The 25,065-nt window shown below is 40.3% G+C and overlaps 4 protein-coding genes across 6 annotated transcripts in view; 2 read left to right on the top strand and 2 right to left on the bottom strand.

The window, feature by feature from the left end:
- Positions 1-1,592, bottom strand: part of LOC307252827 (collagen alpha-1(XX) chain-like) — a 34,753-nt gene extending 33,161 nt beyond the window's left edge. For both annotated transcript variants that reach the window (XM_080030631.1, XM_080030632.1), the window contains exon 1: positions 1,457-1,592. The gene's annotated coding sequence lies outside the window, so the exon portion shown is untranslated. The remainder of the gene's footprint in view (positions 1-1,456) is intronic.
- A 1,275-nt stretch (positions 1,593-2,867) lies between these two features.
- On the bottom strand, positions 2,868-9,939 carry LOC307253400 (solute carrier family 35 member C2-like). 2 transcript variants are annotated; one of them, XM_080031429.1, is made up of 10 exons: positions 9,878-9,939; positions 7,999-8,234; positions 7,477-7,627; positions 6,971-7,034; positions 6,508-6,580; positions 5,370-5,538; positions 4,825-4,908; positions 4,230-4,405; positions 3,892-4,018; positions 2,868-3,482 (listed from the first exon to the last, which is right to left on the bottom strand). In XM_080031429.1, the coding sequence occupies exons 2-10, from the start codon at positions 8,107-8,109 to the stop codon at positions 3,355-3,357; spliced, it is 1,083 nt and encodes a 360-aa protein (XP_079887555.1). In that variant the 5' UTR covers positions 8,110-8,234; positions 9,878-9,939; the 3' UTR covers positions 2,868-3,354. The 2 variants fall into 2 exon arrangements, with proteins under 2 accessions (XP_079887555.1, XP_079887554.1); XM_080031428.1 differs by having other exon boundaries at positions 9,831-9,921.
- A 1,091-nt stretch (positions 9,940-11,030) lies between these two features.
- Positions 11,031-14,069, top strand: dpm1 (dolichyl-phosphate mannosyltransferase subunit 1, catalytic). Its single transcript, XM_080031773.1, has 9 exons — positions 11,031-11,192; positions 11,413-11,512; positions 11,886-11,919; positions 12,003-12,079; positions 12,220-12,245; positions 12,592-12,687; positions 12,817-12,885; positions 12,999-13,113; positions 13,910-14,069. Exons 1-9 carry the CDS (start codon positions 11,059-11,061, stop codon positions 14,012-14,014), a joined length of 756 nt encoding a protein of 251 aa, XP_079887899.1. The 5' UTR covers positions 11,031-11,058; the 3' UTR covers positions 14,015-14,069.
- Positions 14,070-15,061: 992 nt separating this feature from the next.
- adnpb (activity-dependent neuroprotector homeobox b) lies at positions 15,062-23,521 on the top strand. Its single transcript, XM_080030298.1, has 4 exons — positions 15,062-15,433; positions 18,516-18,632; positions 19,303-19,395; positions 19,602-23,521. The coding sequence occupies exons 2-4, from the start codon at positions 18,525-18,527 to the stop codon at positions 22,566-22,568; spliced, it is 3,168 nt and encodes a 1,055-aa protein (XP_079886424.1). The 5' UTR covers positions 15,062-15,433; positions 18,516-18,524; the 3' UTR covers positions 22,569-23,521.
- Positions 23,522-25,065: the final 1,544 nt, after the last annotated feature.

The following is a 25,065-nucleotide window of genomic DNA, read 5'->3' as shown; positions in this document are numbered from 1 at the left end:
CTGTTCTTTGCGAGTAAAAACATTGTCCTTAGAATGAATGAAATGATCCAGGGTTGTTTGATAAAGTAGGGGTTCAGTGGGTTCACATCATATCATAATAAAGACTCATTTCTACATTGGTAGATTAGTTTACCTCTGTCCTCTTATTTACATGCATGCATGTTGGAGGTTTTGTGTCTGTTTTTCAATCCATTTAAAGGTGCACTATGTAACTTTGAGTGTGTCAGAGAAGTGAAAAATGTCCAAGATATACTCTAATAACCAAATAAACAAACTTTCCTCACTCGAAAATTGGATCCCTGTAACATTGTCTGAAGTTAGAAAGCTACCAGAGACGTTACTGTTTTTGTTTACAGCAGCAGGGCCCACAGTTTGGTTTACAAACATATTCTAGTCTTACGTTTGGTTCCAGTTTCCTCAAAATAATTTAGTATTGATATATGATGATGATATAATTATTCAATACTAAGAATTACATGTAGAGAAAATATGTTCTGTAAACAAACAGCGGGCTCTGCAAATGTAAACAAATCCCCCTCCCCTGAAACTGCATAGTGCATCTTTAATTACAGAGTAGGCCTACTTAAGTATTTTATTTTATGCATATTTTATTGACTTTCAGTCTGAGATTTCTGCTTGTATTGTGAACATATCACATGACAAGACAGATGCCACTAGGCTACTTACACACACTGTGCCAAAATGTATCTATGTAGCCTATTAGGAACAGGTAACTTTTTATTCTAAGTGTAAAAACACTTGACTTTTATTTTGGATTATTTCTTTTTTTGGACGATTGTGGATATGTCTGTGGAATAGCAATATAGCAATATCCAATGTGAGCAATCCTCAAATAATTATCCCGAACTGTGCATAAGTGTCATGGAAAATAAATCACCACATTTCAGTGAGAAAAGTGGTCTCAACTCGCCTTACTTTACTGCCTCACCTGGAAAAAATGACACCGGCAAAAAGGCAGTGTACGCAGGTGTGCACTGATTTATAGAATCAACATGGGCGACATTGGACAAGCACAAAACAATACAATCTGCCATAGTAAACACACATTGAGTAGTAGGCTAGTAGTAGGCCTGTAGACAATGACAGTGATGTGTAGGATACTAATTGACCAACCGCGTAGGCTACTTTATAGTAGTTAATAGGCATGTAGGTAACTGTAATAGCCTACGTAAAAGACGAAATATTTTCACTTGTGATGATTTCAATTACTTTTAAAATAGTGACAATTATTTTTAATACGCATTTCTATCACACAAAAAAGAAAAAGTTAGACCTATTGAATAAAGGCTGTTTAACAACCATACCGAACAATGGACGATAACATTAGGATTTTAAAACTTTAGTCGATTAGCCTACATGAGAACAAATAGCAGGAAAAAGCCACTAGACTAGGCTACTTGATCATAAACGCAACTTTTCCCAGTTGAGGTCTTACCTGTTGTCTTTTGTTTTGGTTATTTCACGTTATTCCTGCAGAGAGCCTCCTCCACGCAGCATACCAACACGCTCCAGTTCCGCTAAACTGTGAAGCTAGCGCTCTACACTTCAGGTTGGAGCTTATCTGATCTCAAGTCAGGGTGAAATACGAGATGCAAGACCCTCCTGCTGCTCCAGCCTGGGCGTGGCACGCTCGTAAAAGGCACTGATCAAAACATCAAAACCTCAACAGTGCAAAGGAAGCAAACACTGAGTGACGTCATTGCCTCACCTGCCCACACCTGCCTAGTAGAATATTCTAACTGTCCCAAAAAGCCATCTATGGGATATACACCGACATTGTCATTTAATTATGGCACATAACTTTTGCTAAAAAAGCCTACATGTGACAGTTAAACTATTTCTAGTAACCATCAGAAGAGAAGTGCATGCAAAGAACCCTGCTTTATAGCAAAAAGATCATTTTTCCATGAAGTTACATTAGTTTAGGCCTATGCCTCAAATGATTTCATATTTGTTGAAGGGGAACATAATCTCCATGAATAGATTATCTATAATTAGTCTGGCATTGGAATGTAAACTGTACAATAACACAGACATATTCAAATGCAATCCAATTGAGTGCAAGGTAAAGAGACAAAGAGTATGACATTTCACAAAGCAATTTAGGAGTTATCATAGATGGTATTCATTTCACAATGTATTGCAACAATGCTGCCTTTGCCAGAAAACCAGGACAAAATACATTCAAAAAGTTTCACTTCTTAAATGGCTGATAAAATCATCAAGGATTTTAAACAATAGCTGTTTGAAGTAACATGGTTACTAATGGTTCAAACAGCTATATATATAGTCAGTTCATTCATTGTTGATTGAAAATTAGTCAGCAAACCATATCCTTAGTTTCTAAAGCTTTGTGTATGTGATAGTACCTGAAATTCTTTGTGTTTTAATGTTAATTGGACAAAACATTTAGTTCATAGCTTTAGGAAATAGATTTTTAATGTTTTTTTCTAACAATTCTTGAAGACCAAACAATTGTTTAATTGATCGAGAAAAATCCCTCAACCAAGAGATTTATTGATAATAATCATAATTTTTTTAATAAATTATTTAAAATGTATTTTGCGTCACTCTCTGGCTCAAAGAAAGGTGACATAACCCGTTCCTGTAACTCTGCGTGCATTTCTGATCTAGAAATGGGCAACGGTCGCTCATCCAGGTTAGCTTAGCTCAAACACTGCTAGTCAAGGGGAGCAGGTCAAAAGATAAACTTTACGTCACTAAACGCTCCTGTGTGCTTGATGGGACTTTTTGTTTTATTTACCACGTTATGTTGCAGCCAAAAACATACGCGAGCGTCACAGGCACTTCCTGGTTTCTTTCTAGTATGTATTTGATTTAAAAAAAAATTAACAAGTTTATTCTAAATAATTTTTCATGAACATTTGATTTTTGATTCTGTAATTTTATGCTCCTGCAATATAATTTCCCTTCAGGGATGAATAAATTATGTATCTACCTATCCATTTAGGTATACACAAGGAAAGAAGATACTCACACAAGCATTTGACAAGCATCAACAGTAGCACGGATAAATTACCGACTAGAAAATTAGATGTCAAAGGATCCTTGGCTCTCCACCAACATAATACTTTCTTGACAGTTCCCTTAGGCAAAAGATCATAGCTTGATTCAAGCAGACAGTTAATGCACAGCTGATACTGAGGCCAGCGGGGCCTGAAGACATTAATGAAAGACAAGAGCTGGAAAAGGCTGTTTCCTCTTTGAGTGTTACAGTTTTTTCAAGCTCTAAAGCTGTGATGTCACTGTTCAAGTTGTAAAGGAGTGAAGAGTCTAGAGATTTCATTGGTCCATAGTACATCACATGTGACGTCACCGCAGAGTGATTTCTTGTTCTTCGTCAGCAGAGTAGTCATCCTCTCTTTCGTCTGTGTTTAGCAGTAATGGCATCTCAAACTCTGGGCTCTTACTGTTGAGCTGCCTTGTAGAAGGGCCGTTATCTGATGGAAAATATCACAAAATCCACATGGTCAACAGCTAGGTCGTCCTCCACTCAAAATGGCTGCTTATTGTTGACTTGACTTGGATGTTTGAGCTTGACTGTGCACAATGACGCATGGGCATGAGAATAGGACTTTTCAATAAAGTAGAAGAATATCTTGTGTCAAGTAGTTCAAATGTTGAAATGAAAAATGTATTGCATGTTCATAGATTCTGGATTGTTCAATGAGCGAGAAGGAATAGATGTTTTGTATTTTTTTTTTGTGGATAAAAACATTTTAGACATTGCTCATGGGTGAATATTCCATACGGATTTTATTATTATTATTTTTAATAATTCAACACATTATTGCGACTGCGAGGCTCAACAGTTTTTAATAAATAATAAAAAATATAACAAAGACTTACTTTTTGAATAGGTTTTGAGTCCCACGTGCAGTGAAATGCCACACAGACAAACAGCGAATCCCAGCCAATTAAGAAAGCTCATTTTGTCTCCCATCAGAGATGCTGCCAAAATCAGAATACAAATCTCCTACAGAAAAAAACACAATGAAGGCAATGAGAGAATGTGTGTATTAGACAGGTCTGTTCAATTTTCAGAGATCAAATTCTAGTAGAGTTTAAAAAATAGGTGTATTGGCTTACTAGCCTTTCATAAGCACCAACAGCAAAACAGTGAACTTTCATATACTGTATTAAACCAAATAGATAGTCATACTACACACACATAGAATTAAAAATACCTTAAATATCCCCGATATGGATAACGTAAGGCTGGAGGTTCGGGAGACTAGCAGGAACTCTGAGAAGCCTAAACCAAAGGCCAGTGAGCCCCCGAAAGACAGAGTGAGGAGTGAATACAGGAGAGGGGAGGAATCAGTCACCCGGAATAACTTCTCGGAGGTGCTGAGGCTCAGGCCTGGAACAGAAAGGACAATCTACAATCATGTTTCAAAAAATAAATATAGAAAATGTGATTTAAAAAAAAGGCAGTTTGAAAAGCCCTAATATATATTATCACGATGAACCACATTGTTATCGAATGTTTTAAATTAATATTGTGTTAATGTATGTGTGTGTGCGTGTGTGTGTGTGTGTGTGTGTTCAACCTGCATAAACCTGGGCATGTAGAAGGCAATAGGCTCTATCAACTTACTCAGATTCTAATCTACAAATGAATGAATGCCTGACTCACACTAGCTCAGCAGCTAACAGCTAATTGTTACAAATGAGCTAGACAGAAAGCTGTTTGGTTGCATTGACTGAACGTCATCCATTTACAGCAGTGACAAGAGAAAACATTGAGGATGACTAACCACCGCACAAGACTAGACTCACCTTCATTATACAGGAAAAGAGGAAAGAGGCCTAGGAACATGAGTGGTTGGAGGTGGTACATAGCATCTATTGGGTTGGCGAGCCCTGGAAGAAAGCACAACATGAAAATTAACTCTAAAAAAGGAGGAAAATTCCGCAACAGCTTACATGAGTTTCCACATTTTAAAATCTCATGAATTTGAAAAAAAAATAAATAAAATCCAAATAGTCATGTCAAAAGGGCTGATTTTATCTTAGCTGCATGTTGATTTCAGTTTTGATGGTGGTGATATTAAAAAATTGATCTCCAATTTGAAATTCTAAAACCATAAAGCCTCTGAAACTTAAGAAAACTCATCTGAAGGCCAACTGGCCAAGCATATCGGAATATGTCTGGAAACTGATGAAGGTATTGAGTGCACAGCTAAAATTCTGTTGCACATGTATTCATCATTTAAAAGTTTGCTTATGGGGAAGGAGATATATCAATATATTTCAGTGTATGTCTGTACTTGCAAGTAACTGGATTTTTCAATTGATTTTCAATGTGACACACTAACACTGACCCAGCTCTGCTTTCTGCATGAGGAGCTGCGTGAGGGTCCAGCGTATGCCCCCTATGAAGGAGGCCATCAGCACCATGATGAAGCCCTCCAGGTTGAACTGGGTGGACTCAAACGTAGCCATGAACAGACCAGTGAAGATAAGCAGGACCACCACCACCAGACAGGAGTTCTGGTTCAATCAAACAGAAAGGGACAGATGGTAAGAAGACACAGCAGAAGAATGAAAAGTGTCTGAAGATGAGAGTACATGATAACAATACAATAATAATACATATACATATATTTTAGATTGCCAGGACAATCACTTGGTGGAAACAGAGCTTAAACAAAAAAATACTGCATATACAGAATATATATATCATTCACAATTTATAGAAACTCAGTATTCATCAATTATTTCACATATTATATAAAACATACATAAAACTTTTGCTTAAATAGACTATATTGTCATGCTACAGCCCTACAAGGCTGTACTTCACTGACTGACCAGAAGGTGGCAGCTTTCTGCCTCTGTATTGGCCTTGGATAGAAAACAGTGATGTCATCATTCATTGTAAAGACTGTAACTCTTACAATGTTCATTGTGTTTCTGATTATACTTAAAATTGCACTACTATATTGTGTATACTTCCTACACACAAGACAACTATGCTATTATGGTTGACCTGGGTTGAATTACATGTAGCATGTATGTCAATACTATCAGGGAAGCAAGGCTTCTCCCCAGGCACATCTTATCTGTACTGCTGGCCACGCACACAGCGATTACATTGAGTGTGAGACTTAAGCCTTGAGGTCCACAGATGAGCCACTGTGTCTATCATAAATCTCAAACCATCATCACCGGCACCGGTAATTATTAAACACTAATACCAATATCCATGAAGAAAAATGAACTTGGCATTTACTTCTCCAAGAGTCAAATTATTTACTTAAAATACCCTGAGTCACAAAATTTGCCACATTTTCGATTTTCACTTCATTCTTTAGTTTACCGGAATGACAAATTAATGAAAGAAATATAAAATATAGAAATTAGGAATAAACAATTATTGCTGCAAATGATTCCAGTTTGGGCACTGTGTGGTTAACACATGACATTTACAGATATTAGAAGTTCAAGAGGGTCACTCACCGGCTCCTCCAGTTTAAATAACAGGGAGAAAAACAGGATAAAGAGCACTGCTGAAGACTTGGTCATGGTGTACCTTGAATGAGACAAATTAAGAGACGGGGGGAAACAATTAAATATAACTTGGTCAATGCAATAGTGATAATGTTAAGTTTGTCAGTTCATATTGAATATCGTCACTGCCGGGGAGAAACCTTGTATGTCCAAAACGGTCATTATTCATGAAAAAAACACTGTATTCTTAAAACAAATTAACTCATGGTCAATTCACAAGCTGTTTTTTTTTAAATACTTTTCATTGGTTAAAACCTTATAAAACCCACACACAGATGTGAAGTGTGACCAGTAGCACTGCTTAATGAAGATGAAGAAAAAAGTCAAAGCATGGAGATACAAGGTTTCTGCCAGATACAGCGAGGATATTGAAGTAGAATCTTGTATTAGAAAGGCCGAGCCACAAACCCACAAGCTAATAGTGATGAAGAGGAAGCTCCAGTTGGAAAGTCCAATATCCAGCGCTGTGGCCAAGGCTGGGTAAGAGGACAGAAACCAGACACATTGAAATAACTGATGTTCTAGTCATACCATGTTGCAAATAGGTAATGGTAGTATAACAAAGATAACTTTAGGCATATTATGGAGAACTGTAAATCGGTTAAGGAAAAAAGTTTTAAAAAAAGATCATAAAAAAATGCTTTAATAAATTAAGCATATGTACTTGTTATTGATGGTTATGCTGTATTGATTTATCAGAATATTCAATTCTCCCCTTAGGTGTGATGTAATGTTTGTATCAATACGGACTTCAGTCGGTCAGCAAGTCTTTAGTTAGGTATTCTTCACTTAAAAGCTTAGTCAGTCTTGTGTTTACTGATAACAGCTGACTATCTGTCTGCTGTTCTATTCCCTGCATACTTTGTGCCGCCTACTCAACAGTTAGTAAAGAGTATCAAGTCTCCTCTAAAACCTCACCTGTGGGAGAGACTTTATGGAGGTAATCTGTCCAGCTCAGAACCACCCGGGGTTTCCCAGTCCAACACTGCATGGCCCGCCGCGCCAGAGCCGACAGGCAGAAGTTGATGGTGAGGTGGACTAACGTCATGAAGAGGGGATACCGGAAGCCCTGAGAGACATACAGACAGTGTGATCCATTAAGGACTTGTGGAGGTATAGATCTTTCAGTGTCTCGGAACCACAAAGTGAAAACTTGCTATAACCCATGCTACAATCGTGTTTATAGAGTGATTTGGTGCCAAGTACAACTGCATTCTGTATTCACAAATTCCTAAAAGATGTGCACCTTGGGCGGAAACAAACCGGAGTTTGTCTCAACCCAACAACCCACGACAGGTGTGAAAACACAGGTGTGTGCACAGGTGTGAAGACACTAGAGATGAACTTTATTAACCTGGGTCCCAAGACATGCTATTCAGTACAGAGAAACAGGGTAATTGCCGGAAAAGTAATTTTGCTTTTATAAACTCATTCACTTACCTTCATCAGCCATTTGTTATAAAAGGTGATGCCTATAGAGAAGGCATAATAAAGGAGAACTAATCCAATGGTGCGTAGTCCCTTGCAAAGGAACTGGACAGGGCACGCCATGCAAGGGCTGCCAGGTTCAGCGGTAAAACCAAAGACAGCTACAGTGGAAAAGGCATCTCCAAAGGTATAGTTCCACTCTTCCTAGGACCCATAGTGGATCGCTTTAAGAGAGAGAGAGAGACCGTCTGTGGAGAGGGAGAGAGAGAAAGAGGGTTAAGATAGTGCTGCATGTGTTTACACAGTAATTATGCAGCCTAACATACAACAAGTACTACATAATTAGTAGAAGTAGTCAGAGGGGTAAACGTGTCTGCTGCGATGTTGGCTTGGTTGCACAATTAGTATTATGTTAGTTTGACAACCACCATCAGCTAGTGGCCAAGACATAATATTAACAACAGTCGGACAGCAAATTATGATACATAAATCGAGTTATTTTAAGATGATGAACTCAACAGTAGCAGAGGCCTTCAGTCTTCCCTCGCTTATTAGCAAACTAGGGTTGGGCTAAAGTAAACAATTTCAAACAGGTTAGATATTAAGCCAGACAGAAATGTTATATCCGACTTTCATCACTTTTTTCAAAGCATGCAATGAGAGTGTATCAGAGTGTATTTGAAACTAGGGACTCTTCCATCACGTCTCTTCCTCACCCCATCGCACCATGCTGTGTGCAGTGCCAGCACTTCTTCCCCTCCCCACCACTGTAATTCTGTTGCCTTGTGTATCACCACAGGTATGCAGATGTCCATTGTGTTTAACAGATAGTTTGTGTATTTGCGTACAGCAGCAGTAGTCTATAATTCATTATTTTGTTGTCCTCTCCTGGGCTGTTATTTTGATAGGTTTAATATGTAGTCCATGTGAACTCTGGATGTCGAAGCCTCAGAAACAGGAATTATGCTGTTTTAAATGATCAGTTATTTGTGTGTGTGTGTGTGTGTGTGTGTGTGTGTGTGTGTGTGTGTGTGATTAAATGTCATTGTGCCACATATCATTTTATCATGTTTGTAACTAAGAGTGACAAGTGACTAAAAGCCTTTTCTTACATTACCAGAGGAGAGCCAATTCACTTGACAGACACACACACACACACACGTACACACACACACACACCGCTCAAAACGCTTCTGTTGACACTCACTCGCTTGCATTAGGCTGTATTGTTGATATAGACCTAGATTAACAAGTGTACTGCAAATAGGCTAAACAAGCAGTTTTTTCTGGATGTAGGCCAAGTAACAACGGGTTAATATTTCAAAACCATCACTTACTCGCATACTTAGAGTGCCCAGGGCTACTGTATATGTGTGTGTCAATCCTGAATTGACACAGGTCTGCACACACACACACACATCAATCTCTACATTAAGAGCGCGTGTTTATTTCAGATCTACAAGTTTCATGCATTATTAGCCTATGTGCTTAGACCATAGTAACATCATATCAGTGGCTTTGAGCGACTCTTTAATTTGGTATTAATATAACAACCCAATAAGTAGTAGGCCTAGGCTATCGTCTTAGAACATCTGGACTTTATATTTTTGTTTCATTTCCACTTAAATAATACCCACAAGGCTCAAACTAAGGAAATACACGTTTGAATTAAGTTGTCTATCTACATTAACGGACCTGGCCAGCTGCTAACTTAAAATGAAGCTATGAGGAGATAGACACAGAAACGGTTTGTTTTAAAGTATGGTCATATTTTAAAATACAGTTTGGCCTGGCGCAGCAGCAAACACAACAGCATTCAAGAAAGTGTTATTAAAGATACGCACCGTCATCTTGACCAGCCTATAAGTTTGAGTAAAATGTGCAAACTTACTGCAGTCAGTCCAGAGAGCAACAGTCCAACTCTGGGAAGTCAACAGTGCCAGGTTGGGTTTATCTTCTTCTTCGTTGACTTGTATAGCGGATTGCAATGCCAGCTTTAGGTGCATAGCGCCACCTACCGCACTGGAGTATGTAGCGTAGAACGGGGTCTATTTTACATTATTCTCTGATAGTATTTATTTACATTATTCGACTTTAAAGCCAGCCATGTGTTTGTTTATTCCAAAAAATAAGTGAAGTAGCTCTCTCTTTCCCCAATATTCCCTTCAAATCAAATCCCATTTTCGTCCAACCTCTCCCACCCTGTGTATACTGACCCTTCATTTAAATTTCCACAATGCATAGGCTAATACTTTGTTGTGTACTTTCTGTTAAACCATACCCTTTTATGCTGGCATACTGGGTCAATCTTCACAGGCATTGTGATATGCATCCTGCAAAGTGCATTTTAACAGACTGCTGAGAACACAATGGGTCATATTTCATGAGTTTTGGAAGGATTGGTGATGCATTCTTATCAATTCTTCCCTGGTTATTCCCCTTGCTAAGTGTAGACCTTAAGAAGAATAAGCAAATACATCTTCCTGTAGGCACATAGATGAGAATGAATTTGAGCAGCTGAGCAAAGCTGAAGGAAAAACATTCATCATAAGCACAAACGACATGGCAGGAGACGTATTGGGACATTAGACATTTTAGGCTTTACAATTTACAAAGACATGTTGGTGATGGGAGGAAGGTGGGCTTCAAACGTAACTGAGAAAATAAAATAATTGATCAAACAGGTTTAAATTGATTAGGCTATTGGGCCTACATAAAAATAGGCAAAGATCCAAATGGAAAATGTAGGCCTAGGCCTACACTTGAACACACCAATTCATTGCAAGAAATACAATACCCAGAGAAACCACCTGCAAGGCAAAACAACACACATTTTCACAGTCACGGTTTTTGGGGGAAATAACAGGCAATGTATATTATAACACATTTGCTTTTAGATACATTGATTGAGCACAAATGAATATAGGCCTATATATTTATTTTATTTTTTATTTTTGAATCTCTTGTTTACACTACAGTCCAGTTGGTGGCGGTAATGCACCTACAAGTTGGTTTGCCAACTGTCAATAAACTCTAAAGAAGAAGAAGAAGTTACAGTACAGTCACATATCCATGGCTAGCCGAAAGCCCAAATCGAATCCAAATCAGGACAATGGGGACAAATACTCAGTATTATTGCCTACTTACAACGAAAGGGAAAACCTCCCTTTGATAGTGTGGCTCTTGGTGAAATATTTCGCTGAAAGGTGAGTTTCCTGGAAGCCAGCAAAGCTGCTCGGCTATTGCTAGCTACTGTTGTCTTAATGCCATTGGTGAGCTGTCACTAACGTTGAGCTCTTAACGTTGTGAGAGAAACCGGTTGTTTTCAACGTAACATGCTTGCCCTGTCAAGTTAATATAGCGTTTATTTGTATCCTTATTTTCAGTCACCAACCTCCAATATAACTTGTTGTACTTTATTTACAGTGGATATAATTACGAGATCGTTGTCATTGACGATGGAAGCCCAGATGGGACATTGGAGGTGGCAGAGCAGTTGGAGAAGATCTATGGAGAAGATAAGATAGTAAGTGAAGTAGCCCTTATTAAACCCACGCATTACCAGTTAAACATAAGTACCCCAACAGCAGATACGATGTTAACATATTGTATTACATAATTCAATTAGCATAAACTGGAGTATTGAATTGTGTATAGGCTAATAATTGTGTAAATAGGCTTCATACATAGACATAACAACTTTGGCTATGATTTGTTTCGCTCTCTACCACTACCATTTAATCAAATTATATTTATATTGTACTGTATCACAATAGGTTATCTCATTGCACTTTTTGTAGCAGGTGTAGACCGTACTCTTCTGTAAATAGTTGGTTCTAGTAAAAGAATGTGCATGGAATCTTTACACTGACTTGTCAATCTTTTGTTTTTTGATGCAGCTTCTACGACCAAGAGCATCAAAATTAGGCCTAGGTAAGTTCAAAACGGTGGAAAAATTGGCGTATTCATTTTTAGGACCTCATCAGGGACTGACGAGCTCCTATTTCTTTCCTAAGGCACTGCGTATATCCACGGGATAAAGCATGCTACTGGGAACTACATCATCATAATGGACGCAGATCTTTCCCATCATGTGAGTGCAGCTTGCTTCATTGTGGGGCAATAATAACTATTTTATGTAATTGCAGTATTGTGTGAAATAATATACGTTCTGTGATTTCATACATTTTGGACTGCATGATATTTGACCGATTTTGTCCATTTCTATTTCAGCCCAAATTTATCCCAGAGTTTATTGAGTAAGTATCCATCTTTAGGACAAAGACACTCCATTTATTTTATAAATATTGTTTATCACTTTATAATTATTGTTGTTTCATGTTATGTGTTTTTGTATGATGTGTCATACTGGCTTTCTTTTCAAAATAAAGAAGAAATTATAAATTAATGAATCTTTAACCTTGCACTTCCTATCCTATGGTTTAGTTCATTCAACTGTTTTTAATTTTTCTATCAACACATTTAATATTAACAATATTGAATCATATTCAGACAGTTACTTTGCCACTAATGACAGTTGGAAGAGAAATTGTGCATATATTTCCTTTTCTTTAGTCAAGGCCTTTTTTTTGTCTTGTTTGTCAGAATGCAGAAGAAAGGTAATTACGATCTGGTGTCTGGCACTCGATACCAAGGGGATGGAGGGGTGTACGGTTGGGACCTACGCAGAAAACTCATCAGGTAACTGCCAGTTTACAACACATAGCTGTATTTAAATTATTCTCATCAGTGGCACAATGAACCTGTTCTTAAATAGAGGTTGAGAGGTTTGATATTCTCTTTTCTTTGACTTTCCTCTCTCGTTTAAAGTCGGGGGGCCAACTTTGTGACTCAGGTGCTGTTGAGACCCGGTGCTTCAGACCTCACAGGCAGCTTCAGGTAAGTGATGTGAATTTTTACGTGGCTCTCTGTGACTGTATTGTGTTTGCATGGGGGCTATGCTTTCTCACACTCCTGCTGTTTTTTTCTTTTCTTTTTATCACTGATCTCAGGCTGTACAAGAAGAAGGTGTTGGAAAGCTTGGTGGAGCGGTGTGTGTCCAAGGGGTACGTCTTTCAGATGGAGATGATCGTCCGCGCCAGGCAACTCAACTACACCATCGGAGAGGTGAAGCCCTTGTTCATCCATTCACTCACGTATATATGTTTTGGGGGAAATATTCTATACTGAGTGTACATAGATTTTTCAGATCAATAAGAGTAATTTAACTATGTAACCCACTTGTGTGACACAAAAAGGGAGATCTAACTACTTTTTCTGTATCAGGACCACAAAGAGACCACTGATTTTATTTATAAAACTGATTCAAATTCATAAACAAGTCCCAACAAGGCAAGCACACAGGACTGTTTAGTGATGTTATGAAGTTTATCTAATGACGGTCGATGGAGGCAGCAGGCTAATGCTCCCCTTGACTACCAGTGTTTGAGCTAAGCTAATTTGCGATGAGCGACCTTTGTCCATGTCTCCTTCAAAAAATGCACGCACAGTTAAAGGAATGGTTTCTATCACATTGTCTTAAACCTGAGAGTGAATCACTTTTTGTCAAAATCATTGAATATGTTGTCACGATCCGCTATGCGTGCGTGTGTGTTAGTGTGTGTGTGTGTTTGCTGAAAAAATATCCACTGTTAATTCACAGCCTAGGCTCTGTAATCTGGCATTTTGCTAGCTACGATCGTTGTCAAGTAGGGAGGAGCTACAGGAGGGAGAGAGCATCAGGGAAGGACAATAGAGAGAAGAGGGGAAGGGTTGTGGTGTTGGGGTTCAAAATGAAATCTTTCTATTCATCCAAAGATACCAACTGCAGCTTTAACCTGTGAACAGATGGTCCCAGCGTCTTGAATATGTTTTGAATGTGAACTGAAACACTATGTTTGTCTCTTCTTCTTCCAAAAAACAGGTACCAATTTCCTTTGTGGATCGAGTTTATGGAGAGTCCAAACTTGGAGGGAATGAGATTGTGTCATTCGTCAAAGGACTGGTCACGCTTTTCGCCACAACATGATCAGTGGTGTACTCAAGTGTGGAGATCCCACACGGGGGGCGGGTGGGGGGGGGGCACTTGCATATGGTCAGACAATGACATGACGTCAAATGACAAGGAAGACATCTCTCTCCCCTGTTAGCAGTGAATATAGCCTCTACCAAATCCCATTCAGTAGCTGTCCTGAATACTTAAGGAAAATAGTGCTTAACATTCCCATCATGCTTTTCAATGAGCAGGAGACATCGCCATTCCTTATCCAGTCAGCTGTGTGAATTCTGCATTAAAACAGTTGTCACTTGATTTTTAAGGAAATGTTCCCCAGCTAACACATTACTGTTTGTATAAAATAAATGAGTTGTTATGTATACTCTGTTGTTTCTGGTTGTGCTCTTTTACTTACAAGTAGTCAAAATCTAAAATGGGTTATAGAGAAGACCGCTTCTCATTTTATTCTATCTATTTTATTCTTGGCTTTTGCACTGATTGGGTCTTTTTATCTAAATTTTAAGGGGAATATGCACCTTAACAGAATACAGAATAAACTGGTACTTTGAGGTGCATGGGACCAAATTAATTACATCTTGTAGAGGGGCCCCATGTCTGGTAATTGCTAAATGAACATTTGAACAGGGATGAGGGGGTCGAAGGGCAAAATGTAATCCCACAATTTATTTCTGAGATAGCTGAGCCACATTGCATTGCTTTTGGGGCTGCCCTACTCCGGACACTTTAGACATACAGAAAGTAAGATACTACTACTCCCAGTTTGTTAAAAATGGGCCGTTATCTGTGGCCGTGACCAATACTGCTAGGCACAGCGCCATTGAGGCCACAATGGGGGACAGCTGAGTTTTTTTTTTCTATATATATATATAGAAAAGATGTTTTGCTGGCAACATTGATATCCAGACCAATACAGAGTTTTAATGAACCGGGCTCCCAAGGCTTCCACAATAAAAAAATGTTTTTTATGCTAATCAAGTAGACGTCACTTCCGCCCATTTTATTTGCGCCATTTTGGATAGGACAGATTGCAGAACTGGATGAGTATTGTCTGTCAGAGAAGAGAACGAATGGGTAAAGCTTTATCGACTGCCGGGAAATAGGCACACTTTAGGACATTTATCTTATGAGTGGGAACACAGGGAGTTGAGCCCGACAATAGGAGATGTGGCTACCGGCTGCTACAACAGTATATAGATGTGTTCTGGTTCGCCGACCAGAGGGAAGAAAAGTATAGCCCTTGTCGGTGAGAAGGAGAGTCTGGTTTGGAAGATAGACCGACGGACGGGTAGCTGGTCCCTCCTCCACGAGGATAATTGTCATCTGAAAGGATAATATCGCCATCTACGACTAAAGCGAAATTGTCTATACATCGCCCAAGCCTTCCTGAGTTGACACATCTCTCTCTCGCGGGAGCAATTGATGTAAAAGCAGGTAAACTTATCTGTCATATTGTGAATGCTGTTAGCCGTTGCTACCTACCTACGGTGATGGCGAACAGCTATGTTAACTTGGCTGTCGATATAGCCAACGATTTGTTTCAATTAGTCAGGGGGATTCCGCTTATCTTCAAGTGTAATGAGTTCTCCATTTGGGGTTGTTTACAGCCACAGTCAAATTCAGGGCAACATTTCCGACAGAAATTGCAGTATTCTAGTTGTGGAAGCCCATGTTGTTGTTTGCGAGTTGGCTAGCTTAGCATGCTAACTTAGCGCGGTGTGTCCCTATTCTTTGTCAGTGGCAGCAGCTCCCTGCCAAAGCTATCGATCTCTGGATACTGCCAGATTGATGTTCAGAAATGAGATTCCCTGACACCTACGATACCACAACGCACAATGTGGTTATCATACATACACATGTATCACGAATAGACCTTGCGAGTTCGTTTTCTCAGGTGCGAGAAATGCTAGTATGCACATCGATGGTGTATTACATATCTGAACAGAGACTTCCAGACAGATTTTGGCATATAATTCAAATAGCTATTTGTTAAATTATTCAAGTTTTCATTTCATTTGAATAACCATAACGCCAGAGGTTATCAGAATATTATTTCACTTCAGCCAATTTCAAGGGGCTTGTTGTGATACACTCATACGTCGTGTTTGAACCAGGTTAATGAGGGCTTTATCAGGACAAGTGTCATATTGTGATCATTAACCTCAACTCATATATAGACAACCATACGTTTTTAACAGGTGCTCACCCTACTGGGCACTTAACCCGACTGTATTTATACTAAGCATCCCAAACTTTTCTGCTATCAATGTTAATATGGATTACACTGGCGTGGTCTCCCCCCTTTAGTAAACATCGACACCTTTTAAAAGAGAAGTGTAAACAGCAGCAGTCTATGCTATCGTGTCCCAGTGAAGTGGACTGAGGGTGAACTTAAGGAAATCTGTGGTTGAAGGTTCTTAGGCTCTCCTTGTTTTTATTCTTTTACAAACCAAGTAGAAGTGGGAAATGTGTTTTTCTGCCAGCAGCCCTTCAGCGAAGCAAGCCTCCTACCGCCTTTACCTCCCCTCTTCGCTTCCTTCCTTCTTTCCATCCCTTCCCTCCTACTCAGCCTCTCTCCATGGCTTTTTTTCTCTCCTTTCTCCCTTTCTCTCCCACACCCACCCCTCCCCTATGTGTCTGTTAACAGCCCCCCCTCTCTCTCTCTCTTTGTATCACCCTCTTCCATTTTCTGTCTCCCCCCTCAGCCTCTTTCCCCCCCATATGTCCCTCCCTTCCCTCTCCTCTAAGCCTGGCTGTCTGTTTGTCTGTCTGTTTGTCCTCCCTCCTCTTCTCCCAGCTCCCTCACACTTCCCCTCCCCCCTTTTCTCGCTCCTTCTCTCCCCCCTAACATCCCTCCCTCCCTCTCTCTCTCCCTCCCTCTCCCCTCCCCCTCCACTGCAGACATATTGTACGGGCTGTTGCTGACTCAATAGGAGGCGCCATTCTGTGACGGTATTGCGAGGCAGCAGGGAGAGAGAAAAAGGGGGCAGGCCACAGTATAAGGAGGGCTTACATAATGGTTCTTCTCCTCTCTCTAGCACTATCTACAAGTAAGCAGGCAAGAGAGACAAGACAGAGGGGAAGGGGACAACGGTGTGTCTTTTACTTATTCTAGCGCACATGGAAAACAGACAGCAATCAGGCAGGCAGGCCAAGACACTGAAACATACAGGCAGATGGACAGAGATGTCTCTGGTTCTGTTGGCTCTTCACTTAACATTTGGTGGAAGCTCACGCTCTCTCAGTTCGACCCTCTCTGTTTAGCTGTGAGTGGTTCACTGCAGTTGTTTGGTACTGTGCTGGTTTTTTTGTTGTTGTTTTGAGTTGCCTGTATGTCATGTTTCAACAGTGACCTTTGACCTCACTACATGGAGCTCTGATTGGATAGAGGCGTTGGAACAGTCCTTTTGGATATATTAATGCATTAAACAGCCCTTTGGAAACAGATCATTAATGCTGAACGTATTGTTAGTGATACCAACACATAATGAATGGTTGGATGGATGGTCGGTTAGCCCTATCTAGTATCTTGTATGGAAACCGTATGTCTATCTTTTTGCTCCAGGCAGCTAAGGCCATGTTTACATGACAACAATCTTGCTGAAAACAGAAAAGTACCGTAAACGAAAATGAATGCCACTAACGTTCATGAAGCTTTTGGTGTGAGCGCAGGGTTACAAGTATTGCAAATGACAAGCTTTCTGTGCTCTCTTTTTCACCGCGTAGAACTAGTGAAAGAACAGGAGAAGACATGCTGCTAGTGACTGGAGCGCTGCTGGGCTGGGGAGGGGCTGTGTCAGCGCAACCTTCCTGTCCCTTTCTGTCTTCAAAATAAAAGTCAACTCACGTTTGTCCAGTGACAATGCTTTTGATGTGAAGCTGCAGCCTTAGGAAATGCTCTGTTTGTATTAACAGTAACTTAACGGCTACGCACTGATCTATAGTGTTTTCAAATGTAGAACGCCTCGTCCTGGTCATTATACCAGTGGTGACATGAGTTTATTAGTCGCTAGAAAAGCCGGCAGAGCACACATCTTTCACCGGCCAAAGTGGTGTCAATAGCGTCCTACTCGCTTAGACTAAATGAACTTTTTAAGTGTTTAGAAGCTATCGGTCTCCTTCTAAGCTGCCTCTGCTGCTGCATGGCTGTGTGTCTCTGTTCAATATAACCACCTATCAATTAGTGGGAGAGTGTGAAACCAATGGCAGCCATGTGTATGGCATCACCTGTGTCTTATAGTCGTTTAATCTGCAGGTCGTGTCTAAATAAAGCGCTAACAAACATTTAAGTTACAAACAACTTTAAAGTGCAGATAATCTATATTTGAACAGATTCTTAAAGCCATTACTGTTGTGAATGTCATGTCCGGAAGAGGTTTTTGATCAAGGCTTTCCTTTTGAGTTGTCAAGACAAGTTAAGTTAGGTCGAGCGAACTGTTCATTTTCTAAATTGTGTTGCTGATATAAGACACAAAGACATAACATGCTGTATGTATTATTTGTCTTTTCTGTTCAGGTGGGCAGAATGTTCCAGCTACCGGTCAATAACCTGATCAGTCTGCGGAAAGCAAGGAAAAATGTCAAGAAGGTCCTGGGAGACATCGGCTTAGAGTTCTGTAAAGATCACATAGATGTGAGTGTGCTCTTTTCATAACGATGGTGATTCCACTGTGTGTCTGTCTTTACTGTAAGGATGAAATAATGTATGGATTTTTTTAGTTTCCTCGAAAGTTGCCTTGAAATTGCCAAAACATTTATGTCCTCAAATGTATATTCCCATCAACATTTTCATCCCATGCTGAGGTAAAATAATAGTTATTGTTTGGATAGCTGTTACACATGTGAACATATGTGGGAAATGTGCTGGGCGGTAGTGATACAGCAGTAGGATGCTAAGCACTGCTGCATACATGTAGAGAATGTATGAAGTCAGGAATCTATGAACTCATGATGGATGGATACAGTGTGATAGGTTTACGCACATTGACACCATGTCCATATTATGTGGCTGTCGGAAGGGCACATATTACTATCCTGCATACTTCTGTAATATTATGTGCCTGCCTTTACAGAGCCTAGGTTTTTGTATTAACACTGGATTTTTATTCCGTGCACACACAGTACGGACAGGTAGCAGCTCACAAAGAGATATTCACTGATCTTCCCAAAAAGTTCATTTGAAAACAAGCTGACTCTACCATTAAAAGGAAGACTGTGTTTCCCTTGTAAATGTTTTCAAATAATATTCTCGCAAATGATTTTGTTTTAGCGTCAAGTATTGATTGTAATTTTCTTTTTCTTAGGACTATAAGGAGTATATTCCGCCAGAGGTGTATATAAAGCACACTCACTGGGAAGATGTGTGCATGTGGGAACGATCACATACTAAAGTCCAGGTATGTGACACACACATATGCTTATTTCACATAAATATCCCATTTTTGAGATTCTGATATTTGAATGTAAGGTTTTGAAATATTGTATTGAATTAAGTATAAAAAAAAATAAGAAAAAGATCTATAAAGGTACAATATCAAGTTTTAATTCTATCAGACAAAGAACGTCTCCAAGTCTAAGCCTTTTCTCACCTTTCTGTCTGCAGGACTACAGATCAAAGCCGTTCTGCTGCTCAGGCTGCCTGTTTTCATCCAAGTACTTCTCTGCATACAAGAGCCACTTCCGCAATGTCCACAACGAGGACTTTGAGAACAACATTTTGCTCAACTGCCCCTACTGCACTTACAATGGGAACAAAACGACTCTGGAAACACACATCAAACTTTTCCACATGCCTAACAACACTGTGCGGCAGGGCCCTGGTGGTATGGTGGCAGGAGCCGGTGGGATCATGATGAAGGATGGGATGCTGAAGAGGACTGGGGACAGTATAGAACAGGCGGTGTACTACTGCAAGAAGTGCACCTACAGGGACCCTTTGTACAACGTAGTGCGGAAACACATCTACCGGGAACACTTCCAGCAAGTGGCCCAGCCCTACATAGTGAAACCAGGAGAGAAAAGAAATACACAGAATGGTGGAACGGCAGGAACAACTGAGAGTGGTCACACAAACAATGTTAACAGTAACCAGATTCACTGTAAGAAATGTCTGTTTGTTCCAAGGACCTATGAGGCACTTGTTCAACATGTCATTGAGGACCACGAGAGGATTGGCTACCAGGTGACTGCCATGATCGGGCACACCAGTGTCGTTGTCCACCGTCCCAAACCCGTCAACATGATTCCCCCCAAAATGCTCGGGGAGAGAACCATCATTGGGATGGGCCCAAAAGGAGCCGTAATGGCCACTACCAGGTCTCCGGCCCTTCAGCAGATGGGACGAGTTGTCCCTGCATCAAAGACGGGCTTCAACTCAAGTCTTCTAATGAAAAATGATGCCGTACGATTAAAGACTGGGACCAACCAGTCCCTCTCTATCGGCAGCCACCAAGTGAGGGTTAGTTTACCAGGGAATGCCCAGGTTTCTGTGCCTCAACAGTCACATGCAGCAAAGCAGCTTATTTCAGGCGGCGGCTTGAGGAGTCCAGTTGTGGCCTCGTCTTCACTCAAATCCAACCCTCTGGGTTCACGTGTCCAGGCAGCAGGTACTACCGTAGCCTCTGTGACCACCAAGAAAGGTGGCTCCTCGGTCCTCGGCACCTCCTACACCCAGAAGTGGAAAATATGCACCATCTGCAATGAGCTTTTCCCAGAGAATGTGTACAGTGCACATTTTGAGAAAGAGCACAAAGCGGAGAAGGTGCCCGCTGTAGCCAATTACATCATGAAGATCCACAATTTCACTAGCAAGTGTCTCTACTGTAACCGTTATCTTCCAAGTGATACATTGTTAAACCATATGCTGATCCACGGCCTCTCTTGCCCTCACTGCCGTGCAACCTTCAATGATGTTGAGAAGATGGTGGCCCACATGCGACAGTCACATCCAGATGAAAGCGTTGGCCCACGCACAGATTCTCCCTTGACCTTTGACCTTACTCTGCAGCAAGGCAATCCCAAGAATGTTCAGTTGATTGTCACTACATACAACATGAGAGATGCACCAGAGGAGTCAGTGGCTTTTCACGCTCAAAACAACACCTCTGCCTCCATAATATCATCAGGCAAGAGGTTGATGCCTCAGCACCAGCCCAAAACCCCGCCAGGAGCCACCGACAGTGTACCAACCAAGAGTGTCGCACAGGCATCTGTGCCGTACAAGAGGGATGTGGGCAAGACACTGTGTCCTCTTTGCTTCTCCATCCTCAAAGGCCCCATCACGGACTCACTGTCCCACCACTTAAGAGAGAGGCACCAGGTGATTCAGACAGTCCACCCTGTAGAAAAGAAACTAACCTACAAGTGCATTCACTGCTTGGGGGTTTATACAAGTAACATGACCGCTTCCACTATCACTTTACACTTGGTGCACTGTCGAGGTGTGGGGAAAACCCAGAATGGGCAGGACAGCCGGCCAGCTCAATCTTCTCGGGTTTGCCAGGCTCAGAGCGGTGCACTCAAACGAGCCAGCTTTGATAGCTCCGAGACCAGTGCCCCAAAACGAAGGAGGCCTCCCGGGGAAAGGGCCTACCCAAAGGATCATTCTAAGTTTGTAGAAAATCCCGATGACCCTGTAGTTCTGGCTCTCGACCCCAAAGGACACGAAGATGGGTCGTACGAATGCAGAAAGGCATTTCTATCACAGTATTTCAATAAAGCGCCGTATCCAACACATCGGGAGGTAGAGAAATTGGCGGCCAGTCTGTGGCTGTGGAAGACTGACATATCCAGTCACTTTGTCAACAGGAGGAGGAAATGTGTACAGGACTGCGAAACCCAGAACGCAAGCGTGTTGCTGGGGTTCAGCATGCACGATCTCAGCCAAGTGAGTCACGAGCTGTCGTTTGTCCAGGACGGCGCGTACAACGGCAGACACGGCAAGAGGCGTACATCTAGGATGCGTATGGGGATGTCGGAGCAGGCTCTCCGGAGACACAGGGAGCTCGTAGCTGCAAACGGTGGTCTGACCCCACTACGAAAGGGAACGCCAACAACAGTGACTTTGGAAGGTACTAAAACAACACCATCTGCCCCCAAACCCCAAAACCGTGCCAGAAGAGGAGACCAAACCAAGACAATCAACAAAAGCACCTTACCACAGCAGTTGCCTCTAGACCTTTCCGAGCCCATTGCCATTGACTCCGACAGCGACGAAGGAGTGCATCAGAAGGATAGAAATGCACGAAAGGGAGAGCTACGTCTCCATGGTAATAAACATTGTCGTGGAGCTGAGGAGAGAATGGTGCCAAGGACAAGGGCCAAGATGGTTTCAGATATAGATGACATGTCAGAAGATGACGATGATGATGATGACGAAGATGATGATGATGACGAAGATGAAGATGAGGAGGCAGGGGCACATGTAGGGAATGGCTTTGGGCTCACTGAGGGCTCAGGCAGTAAAACAGCTAAAGAAAGAGACACTCTGCCCATCATTATTCCTAAATTTGTACCATCATCTGCGAGGAGAGGGAGAGACAGGGCCCAGCTGGGAAAACAACAGGTCTAAGAGATCAAAAAAAGACTCACACATACTTTAAGATTTGATCCACACCAACAAGTCTGCCTCACCTTAAACTGAAGGACGCTTCCCCTTGTACATTCGGGTATCTTTTGAAGGAGGAAGTGATAAAGCTCAACTTGCCCAAACTCCCATAACAAAGCCATCCAATTACATTTTAAAGGCAGGACTCAATAAGCAGGTAGGGCTGTTGTAAAGATTTGTAAGGCAACATTTTAATGTTTCTTCCCCCAAGTGGGATAAGGGGTGCAAAGTGAAATGACACGAAACAAATAAGAATACTTTTGGCCTTCTATATACTTTATTACATGGAGTTATGGAGTTATTTATGCTGTTTTTGGCCACTGAACTTGTAAGTGTGGTTTAAGATTTGTTGTGAGGTAAAGCTTTAAGCTGACCAGATAATCCATAATTTTTCATGTAATTCTACTGAGATGGGTATTGTAAATTTGTACAGCCTTTTAGACATGTTTGGACATATGTTGCCGTACATATACCCTTAAATATTTGCTATTACCTGTGTGTAAGGTAGCCTCATATGTTCTACATTGGTATACTTAACAACCTTTGTCCCTTTGGTGGCTGGTATTTTTCTTGTTTAAAAATCTTGTTTTTTGGGGGGTTCTTTTTTTTTTTGCAAAATAATATATCTATATATAAATGGGATACTTTTTTTGTTTTTGCTTCTATCTTGATTACATTTTATTTTTTTAAATGTTTTCTGAAACAATAGTGGCTCCAATATATTCTTACTCTCTTAAAGTATAAAGGAGCATTTCAATTACTTCTTGCAGTCTTATGCACATTGGCATCGAGTAGTTTGCTTTTGATTTTCACAATTTGGATTTGAATTTGCCCAACTAGACTGAAAAGTAACTACCATCAAGTTTTTTTTTTTTTTTTTTTGAAAAAAATTGTGTTCAATATATGTTCTCTGAATTGTGTGTATTTGTTGTATGTTTTTATTTTTCACCTAAGCATTGAACAATAAAGTGCTGTAATTGTGCTTCTCACTGAACTGCTGGCTGGCTGTGCACATTTCTTTGTAAGTAAGGCACAGAAGGATTGCACAAAAAATGTAATGGTAAATAATCAAAATAAGTACTAAAATAAATAATAAAATAAAATTGAAGTATTCTTGTTTAACAATAGTTAGAAAAGCTTTGAGTTTGTTACTGTGTACTTAAACTTTTTATAAACTGCAATATATACTGGTTGCTAAGACCTTTTTACAGGCCATCCGGCATCTACGTAAATACTAGTTAAGTTGTACATCAGTGTTAAGTGCTGTCTTTTTGGTTGAAAGGGCTGTAGAGTACATCTCACTGGATGCTAAATGTATGACTGGGTAATGGTGCGAAATGCACTCCATGGTTTGCCGATGGCTGTCTACACTACCGTTTTGCAGTGGTTTTTAACCTCGAGGTCCCCATGATAAATCTGAAAGGTCAGTCACCAGATAATTAAATAGATAATAAAAAATTCTGTTTAAGGAAATTCATTTTTGGGGCATAATTACTTCAAAATGTAAGGGGAAAGAAACTCATAACAACCCTATACCACAGTAAGGGTCACATAAAGTTTGAATTCTAGAAGTCAAAAAGAGTTTTAATGTTTTAATCTCCAAAACACCAACCTAATGTTACTAAATATCTTATTGCAAAACATTCCTCAAAGTTGAAACATTGCATACCAAGATAAACGCTGCAAACCAGTGCAGTTGCTTTTGTTTTATAAGCATTGATGTAGGGAGGCAGGGATCATCAGAACAACAATCCACTGACATTTTTAATTATACAAATATATTGGGCTACCAAGCTGAATAAGCAAATTTCAATATGATATGATTACAGTATTATATTGTTGCAGGTTTCGTTCAGAAATTACTTTTGTTTTTAAACTTGATAATTAGTTTAACAATGTGATCTTATATGGTTAAAAACAGTGGCCACAAAGGGTGCCTTTGGTTTGTGAATGAGATTTTTAACTTTTTTAAATTAGGTTAAAGTGAATTGTTGAGTCTACAAGTGACCAAGAAGGGTGATAAAAACAAGGATGGAAATGACCCCTTGTTAATTGTGTTTAAGTAACATTTAAAATTAGCCAAGTGAATATTTAATCAACCAATCAGGTCGGACATACTGTCTTCAAGTAGCCAAAAGTAGTTCCAAGAATAAGCAGCATTGCTTGGTGACCCCAATTAAGTTGCACACCAACTTGCACGAACAATTTCAGGGTATTAAGTCATTCAGAATTAGGGTTTACTGCCTTTTAACATCTTGAAAATACACTATGTTAAGAATATTGCTGTCCAGTTTCCATAACCAGTTGGTTATATCAAATCTATGTGTCACAATTCAAATTAACCTTAATTGAACGCCTCGTTTTGCTGTTTTTGAGGTGAGGTGTTTTTCATCGAGGTGTTTATAAAGAGAAAAGAAATTGACGGACCAGAATATTGGATGTGTTTTTCAGATATCAATGA

The sequence above is a fragment of the Ammodytes marinus genome, assembly GCF_949987685.1.
Source record: "Ammodytes marinus genome assembly, chromosome: 7".
In the NCBI taxonomy this organism is placed as follows: domain Eukaryota; kingdom Metazoa; phylum Chordata; class Actinopteri; order Uranoscopiformes; family Ammodytidae; genus Ammodytes; species Ammodytes marinus.
This window is presented reverse-complemented; position numbering and strand designations above follow the sequence as displayed.

Excerpts from the sequence above, each read along its gene's own strand:
- dpm1 (XM_080031773.1), top strand. The coding sequence starts at position 11,059 with ATGGCTAGCCGAAAGCCCAAATCGAATCCAAATCAGGACAATGGGGAC. Across the intron at positions 11,513-11,885 it reads TCTATGGAGAAGATAAGATA|CTTCTACGACCAAGAGCATC; the intron begins GTAAGTGAAGTA and ends TTTTTGATGCAG. Across the intron at positions 12,080-12,219 it reads ACGCAGATCTTTCCCATCAT|CCCAAATTTATCCCAGAGTT; the intron begins GTGAGTGCAGCT and ends TTTCTATTTCAG.
- LOC307253400 (XM_080031429.1), bottom strand. The coding sequence starts at position 8,109 with ATGGCGTGCCCTGTCCAGTTCCTTTGCAAGGGACTACGCACCATTGGA. Across the intron at positions 7,035-7,476 it reads CCATAAAGTCTCTCCCACAG|CCTTGGCCACAGCGCTGGAT; the intron begins GTGAGGTTTTAG and ends CCTCTTACCCAG. Across the intron at positions 6,581-6,970 it reads CTCTTCATCACTATTAGCTT|GTACACCATGACCAAGTCTT; the intron begins GTGGGTTTGTGG and ends GTCTCATTCAAG.
- adnpb (XM_080030298.1), top strand. The coding sequence starts at position 18,525 with ATGTTCCAGCTACCGGTCAATAACCTGATCAGTCTGCGGAAAGCAAGG. Across the intron at positions 18,633-19,302 it reads TCTGTAAAGATCACATAGAT|GACTATAAGGAGTATATTCC; the intron begins GTGAGTGTGCTC and ends TCTTTTTCTTAG. Across the intron at positions 19,396-19,601 it reads GATCACATACTAAAGTCCAG|GACTACAGATCAAAGCCGTT; the intron begins GTATGTGACACA and ends TTCTGTCTGCAG.